We start from the raw sequence: 9,493 nt of genomic DNA on the forward strand, positions 1-9,493 counted from the left end.
TGAAGTGGATCCTCACCTCTTTCCTCTCTCCATCCTGACTTCAATTTAACCATTGAAACCAATGATATTCCTGGAATTGTTTCCCTCGTTCTGCTCAACTCCTTCCCCCCTCCTCCCCATTCCTTGTGTGAGAAGGATCCTACTTGGGCAGCATTTGGTGTTTAGGATTAAACTACTTAAAATGTTGTGGTGCCATTGATGTGTGTCTTAGAAGATGTTTTTCCCAGGAAATGAGCACCTCAGCTCTCTTGTGAGGCATGGGCAGTAAAGCAGCACTGATGCTGATATCCCATAGACCAGTGAACATGTAACCACTGTTATATGATAATCTCTTTCTTAAATTAGATCTCTCCACTTGAAAATTTTAAATGAAATTTTTAAAATAAACTTGTAAAATCACCCTGGAGTTCCTAGTTGCTAACATGTAACATATCACCAGCAATGTTCTTTTTACAGATTTCTTATGCATCTCTGATTCCAGCAACAATATTGGAAAGAAAAGGAAGGAGAAAAGCTTGCATTATTTGAAATCTGTTCTGCTGACCCCATTCTGTCAGCAACCACAACTAAACCCCGTCAGCAGAAATGTGCTGCTGCTACCTGTGTATCTCCAGCACTTTTATCTGCATGACATTCCAGAGACAGATGGTTTATAAAAGCCACTTCCTTTATTTTAGAGAACTCTACTAATATAAACAGAACAGATTCCTCCTTGGTGGCTTACTGCCTTCACTCTTTTGTCTTGCACCAACTCCCTTTCATGCCTTTCTTCATACCTGCTTTTCCACCTTGGTTTTGCCCTGTCCCTTGTGAGATATTTTTTAGTGTATGGTTTTAATTGAAACAATTGTGATCACACACTTTCTATCCAAATTCATGAAGGGAGAGCTAAAATTTCAAATAATTTTGCCCTAAGATTCTTAGGCAGTGTAAATTGCATGATGGACTCTCGTATATAGCTTATAAAATTGAATGCTTATTTATTTATATTGTATGCACTTCTGTGAATATAATGAAAATAGAGATGTGTAAGCTACAACACTGGCTTGTAGCAAAGAGAAAGGTAAGAAAGGAGTTCATGTCTTCCCTCTCTGTACATCACTCCTTTCATATTCAAACTGGAATTCTGGCAAGGTAGGAATGTGATGCACATTCCGTGAAGCACACAGCTCTGCTGTGATGCATGGAACATCCCACATGGCATACACTACCTTTGTTTAAGGGAATGAAATTGCTGATCCTGATAATTTTGCTGTATGGATGCAAAAGTGGGGACTACAGACAGGGATCATTTAAACTTCGGATGTCTGACTCCTAGGAACACAACAGAGCATGCTCAAACTCTGATGTCTATAAACAGTATGAAGCATGGGGTATTTATTGCAACTACAAATCTTCTGACTGAAAAATCAGGAGTTGGTCAGGAGGAAGGAAGATTACTTGAGAGAAAACCTAAAGCAATGATGGGAGTGGTGCTGTTGGCACTTGCTAAGAAATGTGGCAGGAAGCAAAAATGGAGAAATGTGGTATAGGTACATGAAGAGAAGATGGGAAATAGTTTATCCAACAAACTAGTTTATCCAAAATTGATAAATTGATAACAGTCTGGCATCCATAATATTAAACATGACACAAATGTGAAGTGGGTTTGGAAGAATTTCAGCATGCAGAAGCTGTCTAGTATCAAAAGGAGGTGATGAATTTATATTTATGTATATATACACATACTTTTACATATATAAGTAAAAATAAACTTTACCTTTCTACAAATTTATTATAAATTACCACAGTCACTGATCATAGAACACAGTAAAACTTCTCTTTATAGCAGTTCAGTGTACTGGAGTTATGAGCAAAAATAACTTGATGGAACAAGAGTTTATACAATTTCTTTATAAGAGAACCTTTATTTAACAATGGACTGTCTCAGTAAATGAGGTTGATAGGAGCAATGAATTTCAGTACTAATGGAGCCAAGTACCTGGTGTGTTCATGACTTTACTTCAGTTTCTTTTACTTGAGGTAGTGTATCCCAAACAGGTTTCTGAATGTGTTCTGGTATTTTCTCTATCTTAGTCTAAAAGGAAAGAAAAACAACCACTTACTGTACCAGCCAGCTAACATCTAACTACTTTGCTTTATTTAGTTTGGTTTGAGACAGGACTCATATTACAGTGCCACCTAGTGGCACTTCCAAGCAATACAGCCTCTTTACCATCCACTATTTTCCAAAATCTTCCTATCAAACTATACCCATTTTCTCTGCTGACTTTCTAAAGGCTTCAGTAGTTACTGGTACTTGCATCAGGACTCGTAACAGTTAATAATGTGGGGTGGAAACTGACCTTTTTCACTTCCATGGCAACCCCTTCAGGTAAGTTTCGTTGCACGTACTCCAAGTAAACTGCAGCAGTACTGCTTGTTAGGTATTTTAACTAAAACAGAAAGAATTTTTTTTTTAGTGAACTACTATTAATAATGCTTCAAACAGAATTTAAAAAAAAAATTTGCCCTGGCTTATTTAGCCCTTGCTATGGAGACCAAACATCTTACAGGAAGCCAACTTCCATAATCTTCTAAACAGAAGCAGTTCATCTGTACTCAACTCTCATGCAATTGTAAAGTAGTTTCTTCATTCCACAGAGCTGCATATGCTGCCTGGGAGCACATGCATTGATTATGATGGAAGTGGTGGATCTTAACACTGCAGCTATCAGATTAAAATAATCACAGATTATATAAAAATCACCAGTTTTTTTATACTCCCAAAGTTCAAGCCTGTTATAAATCCTGCAACTCCAGAGTTCCACTGAAACACTGATTTTTTAGTTTTGCCTGGTTCCACTGAATTACTGATCCTTTAGGTTTTCCTGGAAGGCAAAAATAGGGCTTAAGGTCTGCGGGCAGCCACTCATACTGCACTTGTGTCAGGGGACTTAGAAGTCCCATTTTGCTAAGCACTGTGCAAATATACAGTAAGACACCCAGGAGCCACAAAATGCTGGAAGTAAACCTTTCTTCTAAGAAAGTCAACCACAGCTGCATTCTAAATCATACAGATGTCTGTGTCATCAGCCACAGAGCTGGTGGTTTGTCTATGCTTCCTTTCTTCTACTTCCTACATGCAGTTTTAGTTTGCCACATGATGCTGCACAGGACAAAAGTATGTCTGCTCAAAACCATCAGACCAATCCACAGAGAACAGAACCCTTGGTGACTGGCAACGCCAATAATTTATCTGCATCTTCTTCCCTTACTGAGAAAACTCTCTGTCCCAGTGATTTTTGGAAACCAAGAGCATAACACATCAATTCTACCTTACTCTCTTTAGCCATTTTTTCAGCTCTTAAGATGATGGTAAAAATAAAAAACTTTTTGGTCCAAAAATTACGTAGGCTGTGCATTCAGAATAACTCGTGTTGCGTTTTATGTAACTAGGTCAGCTGTTTTCCAATATTCTCCTGCATTCTCCTCCCCAAAACATTTTCATTCGTGCATTAGCACGTAGTAATATCTTTGAATTGAGCCCCTAGAACAATTTTGTTTCCTTCTTTCTTACCTCTAAACACATGTAATGTGTTCTCATTTCATACTGAACTCTGTGCTTCTTGTAAATGTGTACAGATTTGAGAAGTGTAAATCTCTCTATTGTCTTCGGGGGTTTATCTCTGAGCAAAGAAGAAAAAGAAATTTTCATGTTACATAAAGGATGATAATACAAATTTATCTGAAAGATTATGCTGAAATCTCTGTTCTTATTTGACATTTGGAAGATCTACAAGGAAATATCAAACACTGGTACAGTTTGTTATTAACTCACATGGGCATGGTTAACACTCAGGTATTAACCAGCCCTGGATCAGGGAAGCTACAGCACTGACAGCTGTACTGAAAGTACTGTCAGTATCCTTTCATGGAGATAAAAAGCACTTCCACTATGGCAGTGCTGAGTGCAGAACTGCTGCTGCTTCCACGTCACTGTCCTCCCATCAAAGAAGTGTTAGGTCTATAATCTGAGAAAAAAAAGTCAGATTACAGCCATTTCTTATAAAAAGAAAAAAAAATACTTCTACGCAGAGGACCTGAATTACAATAGATAACAGAAGAAGCATCTCACTCCATATCACTCTACAGATCAGTTACTTACACTTTTTCAACAGAGATGCCAAGTTCTTTAGCTGCAAGCACTGCAAAATATTCATAGCTGTCCAACACAGCTTTATCGTGGCCTTTAACTAAAATAGACAATCTCTTGTACAGTGTTTCTGGCTCATCTGAAATAGACACCTGCATTTGTGAAGACAGGACAAGAGTTACCACACCACGTTCTCCTTAATTAATGCATGCACTGTGTATTGCCTTAGCCTGCATGCCCCATTTGTAAAAGAGCAAAAACACCCCACAACCTGTTGAGCTGCTTATTTTAGTTTATCTAACAGAATCTGCCTGCATTACCTTGACTGAGAGATCTCACTCTACCAGGGAAGGCAAAGCATGAAGAGATAGCTAACTTCTGAACATTTAGGTAAAATTTCTTCTACCAAAAAAGGAATGCCAGATAGATATAAGGAGGACAACACTAGCAATGGCAAGAACAAAACTCATTGCTGAAGCAAGTCTGGAGCACCGTTTGAATTTTATAGAGCAGTGTGCAAATACCCAAGAGTTTGCTTGGGTATGGAAATTAAATAGACCATTATGGACAGCAACCAGAATTCTCACTTTACTAAGCTCTAAGACTACTTTAAACACAGTAGTCTTCCCCAGGTGTATTAACCTTCATGTTTGTACAAGAGTGAGTTTATGACTTTCAGTTAGAGCTTCAATTTCCGATGGTCTGGGCTCACTGATCAACTGGAAGAGCCTTAATGAGTGCAGAAGTGCTGCTTTTCCCAGAGGTTCACTCCTAGGCACACTAAATGCAGCTTGTACCAGCCACAGCAGGAAGGCTGGATCAGCACTATAGATCTAATACTGCCTGTCAGATGTTTCTGAAGCCCTTGTCAAAAGGCTGCTAAGCTGCTGCAGGCACTGAACTGAATTTGGCCTAAAAGTTGGTGTTTCATAGAGTTACAGCTGCAAAGAAAAGGGAGAAAGTTACTGAGAGGCAACTGTGAACTAAAGAAATCTTGCTGGGGAAAAAAAACCAAAACCCACACCAAAACAGAAGATCTCAAATACCAATAATCTAAATTGTTTCTTTCTATATGACAAATTTGATATCACTAAGGCAGACCTTCAAAAAGCTGCAAGAAAAGAATTCATGTTTTTTCTAGATGTCCTTTTTGTTACTAAGAAAATATATGAAATACTGTGTTACAGAACACTCACCAAAGGATTAGTCTTGGGCTCCTGTGTATCACCATGGGATCCAGCCAGCCGTGCTCCCATCAAGGTGGAGCTCCTAGAAATACAGCCATGGGGAAAACACAAAGTAAGTTGTTAAAGTTGGATTTGATTTTTTCAGGGACTATGGATGAGCAGTGGAAGGAGGAGGGGCTGTTACACTTACGGAAGAAAATACTGCTTTTGCATAATTCTGCTTGCATAACTGACAGGAAAAGCTGATCCCTGTATAAAATAGATAAGTTATGTTATGGTGATTTTCCCTAAACCAGAAAGCAGCCAGTTAATACAGGTTTATTAAAGATTACTTTTTTGCACACCAAAGCACAGCACATTCCTAGGCACTGATTTGACAAACTAGGAAGTTTGCTCCATTGGAAAATACAAGAAAACAGGAGCATGGAAATGTATTTCAGTATACAATAGCACCTAAAAAAGAAGCACATTAAGGGCACAGTAACATAGTATGCATTTACTACTGAGGCACCTGATTAGCAATCATAAGCTTATTTTTAACAGAAAAATACATTTTTGTGGCATCAGATGCCTTTTCAGTATATGATAATATTTTCTCTTTAGTTTTACTTTCATGGTACAATATGTAAGTTTTGTCAAGTGACAAGCCTAAGTAGGACTTAAAGCATCTGACAACAGTATCCTATAAATGCAAAAATTTAGTCTGTGAATGTAAGGAGAAATTAACTGTTTTTTCAGAAAAAAGTTCCTTGTGATTTTGAACACTTGTTCTTTTGAAGAGAACATTTAAATAGAAATACTTCTTAGAAGCCAATGAACCATGTTTAAAAGATAGCAAGATTTTCTGTTAGAAAAGGAATATAGCTGTTAATCATGTAACATTACTATCTTTCATACCAGAATAATTGTTCCCTTCTGAACATGATGTGGTTTCTAGCTTCCTTCCACTAATTCTTAATTTGGCAAAGTTATAGACTGACTGCTTGAGGGGGGAAAAAAGGAACTCTCGCTTATCAGAACCTCAGAGCTGTAGCAGACTGCTGAAGCCAAATTAGTTACTTATCTTGCCCCTTGATGCTCTTTTTTGGCATGTGCCGGAGTCACAGCTTTAAGAGAGAAGACAGATACCCCACCCAAGAGTTATACAGGTGACTGTCTAAATCAAATCATCAGAAAACAGCCAGATTTTACACTTTTTCAGGTAGTCTTACTGTAGTTGCCTGTGGATATGCATAACTGACTCTATGATGCTACTAGGTCCCTAATCTTTTCAGTATGCATCACACATTCATTGTATGTCAGAAGTGAGCAAAACTTTTCTGAAGTAATTTTGCCTCACTCACAATTTATCCACAAATGCTGCTTCCCATAAAGAAGATGTCTGCAGGAAGAGGAGGGGAGATTTCTGTTTACAAAACTGACTATGGCACTCCCTTTAAGCAATCCTTTCAAATCCAGATCTTCACAGACGGCATTACTGTTACATTTTTTAAGTGTGTAACAAGATAGGCAATTTTAGGAGCACTGAATATTTGTCACTGTAGTTGATAATAATTCAGAAGGTTTCAAAGTTTATGCTGGGAACTACCTGAGCCTTAATAGCTAAAAGTAGTGAAATACAGCTAGTAATTGTCTAATGACATCTAATAAAATAGAGGGACAAGAGCACATAATGACAGGACAAGGGGGAATGGTTTCCAACTGAAAGAGGGCAGGGGTAGATTGGAGATGAGAAAACAATTCTTGACTGTGAGGGTGGTGAGGCCACTGGAACAGGCTGCCCAGAGAAGCTGAGGATGCCCCATCCCTGGGACTGTTCAAGGCCAGGCTGGATGGGGCTCTGAGTGACCCAACCTAGCAGAAGGTGTCCCTGCTCATGGCAGGGGGATGGAGATAGATGGTCATTAAGGTCCCTTCCAATCCAGGCCTACGATTCTATGGCAAAATTATGTTGACATTTGCACCTCAATTCTCTTTTCCTGAAGTCAGAATGCTGCCTTCCTTCCATTCAATGCCAATATAAAGTACAGTAACAATCACCTGACACCACTTCAGGAAGCAGACAGGCCATGAGCATAAAAGACTATTCAGTGCAGGGCTTAGGCTGTTTGTGCAAGTACATGACACAGAATCTGACCCCAGATGACAAATGTAAGGCTATTAACTGTAATCATAACTGAGTTTTTTATCTGTTTTAGGTTGTTTAATGCATGGGCATATGCAGTCTATGCTATGTATTCTTTTACTTATAACTACTTGACTTGGTAATAAGGATTTATTATTTGCATGCAAAGATAAATGCACTCATAGTGTATTGTACTATGTGGTTTTAGGTACAAAAATTTCAGTCTTAATGCAATAAAAATGAACAAAACCTGATGAAGCAACAGGGTCCTATACCACACACTAAGGTCTGCAGCTTTTCCAATATTCTATGATTGTGCATGTTATTCCTACCACATGCCATTTCCCTTTGTTACTAATTAAGCAGATCTGCATCAAGTCAAAAGATTTTGTAACATTAAATTAAAAGGTGTTCTATGCAAATTTTGACAAAATGATACACTGAATACCTCAAGAGCTACATATTACATTCAGTGGGCAGGAATTTGTAAACAGCTTCACCGTCTGATTTAATGATGTGCTCTTGCTAATGGCCATCATAGAAGGTGGAAATGACACTCAAAGACTGCAATACACCAGAACCAAGACTTTGCACAAAACATAATTACCCCTCTCCTAGTGCAAAATAGCCTTAATTTTGTTTGGTTGAGAGCCTCTGAAGTGTCAGGGGGAGACAGACGCTGAAAGGCAAGTCCAGAACACATTGCATTGACAGAAGAGAGTTTAGGGCATCAGAAAAATCCAATTTTCTCAATTTGAGAAAAAGCAATCACTGTTTTTAACTCCAAACTAGCAAACATCACCAGTGCACTAAGCTTTCCTATTATTTTACGTTGTAACTTCCAAGCTTTGAAACTTTTTAGATTAGAAACTCGCCTAGCACACGGCCTCCAAATCCAAGTCACCTGTTCTTCACTATCCCTTCCACCCGGACTAACTGCGGGAAAACCACAGAACTGCAGCCAAGAGTTCTGAGCAGCCTCCAGGCGATGATGGCGTGCAGAGACACAGTCCCACGCTGTGCAGCCCCAGCCCTCCCAGTGCCCGAAGGACAGCATTTGCCACGTCTCCTTTTCCCACTCCCCTCAGGAATGAAGACGCCGAGGAAGAGGACGAAGAGGAGGCAGCGGGCACTCCCGCGCCCCCTCTCCCGCCGCACACCGCACCTGACAGAGCCGCCGCCACAGCCAGCCCGCCGCCATCTTGGCTCCGCCCCTGCCCGCCCGGAAGGAGAAGCGAGGCCGCGGCCCGCACCTCCTTCCCCGCCGGGGCGGCTCAGCCCGCACCTCCTTCCGTGCCGGGGCGGCTCCGGCCGCGGGGAAGCGCTCGGCGGTGCGGAGGCGATCTTGGACCTCCCACGGCGCCGCAGGAGTCGTACGAGCCCCAGCTCGGCTCCCCAGCCCGGTCCCACCTCCCCCGAACGCTGCCTCAGGGCAGCACCGACGGAGCAGCGGCTCCCCCTCAGCCGCTTCCCGCCGACGGCGGCCGTCGGTCCCCTCAGGCCTCCCGTCCTGTTCTCTAGGAATCCTCTCAAAAAAACCCAAACCAAAACAAAACCAATTACACGAATCGTCGTTTTCAACTTTCTCCCCGCTCGACTGTATTTTACCGATATATAAAAATGACTGGCAATGGCACATTAACCCCTTTCTTTTCACACATACAAATAGCGATTAATAATACAACACAGCTTCTGATCGGTATCAAATTTTTAAAGGGGGTAGGGAAATAAATAAGTGCTGATTTATGCCTCTAAACGATCCTTAAATACACACAACCAGGTAGGCAGTGTAGAGTGAGATTAACCTGAAATTAAGCTGTGTGCAAGTCAAATGCTAAACACGGGAACCTAAAACCAGCATAGATCACAAGCTCTATCAAATGTATATATATTTTTTATTTTGTTACTTCCTTTGCCACCTAAAATTACAGTCTGCTTTTTACACTAAAACGCCTAAAATATTTACAGAACCATCTTCTAATAAAATAACAGTTAAATATTGAAAATAAGATTTTTCTCATAAAATATGTTTTCTGTATGTACACG

General features: G+C 40.2%; 1 protein-coding gene across 1 annotated transcript; it reads right to left on the reverse strand.

The window, feature by feature from the left end:
* Positions 1 to 1,678: 1,678 nt before the first annotated feature.
* On the reverse strand, positions 1,679 to 8,710 carry MRPS10 (mitochondrial ribosomal protein S10). Its single transcript, XM_036381107.2, has 7 exons — positions 8,613 to 8,710; positions 5,513 to 5,571; positions 5,332 to 5,404; positions 4,148 to 4,287; positions 3,560 to 3,668; positions 2,346 to 2,435; positions 1,679 to 2,077 (listed from the first exon to the last, which is right to left on the reverse strand). Exons 1-7 carry the CDS (start codon positions 8,646 to 8,648, stop codon positions 1,991 to 1,993), a joined length of 594 nt encoding a protein of 197 aa, XP_036237000.1. The 5' UTR covers positions 8,649 to 8,710; the 3' UTR covers positions 1,679 to 1,990.
* Positions 8,711 to 9,493: the final 783 nt, after the last annotated feature.

Source organism: Molothrus ater, chromosome 3, assembly GCF_012460135.2.
Source record: "Molothrus ater isolate BHLD 08-10-18 breed brown headed cowbird chromosome 3, BPBGC_Mater_1.1, whole genome shotgun sequence".
Taxonomy (NCBI): domain Eukaryota; kingdom Metazoa; phylum Chordata; class Aves; order Passeriformes; family Icteridae; genus Molothrus; species Molothrus ater.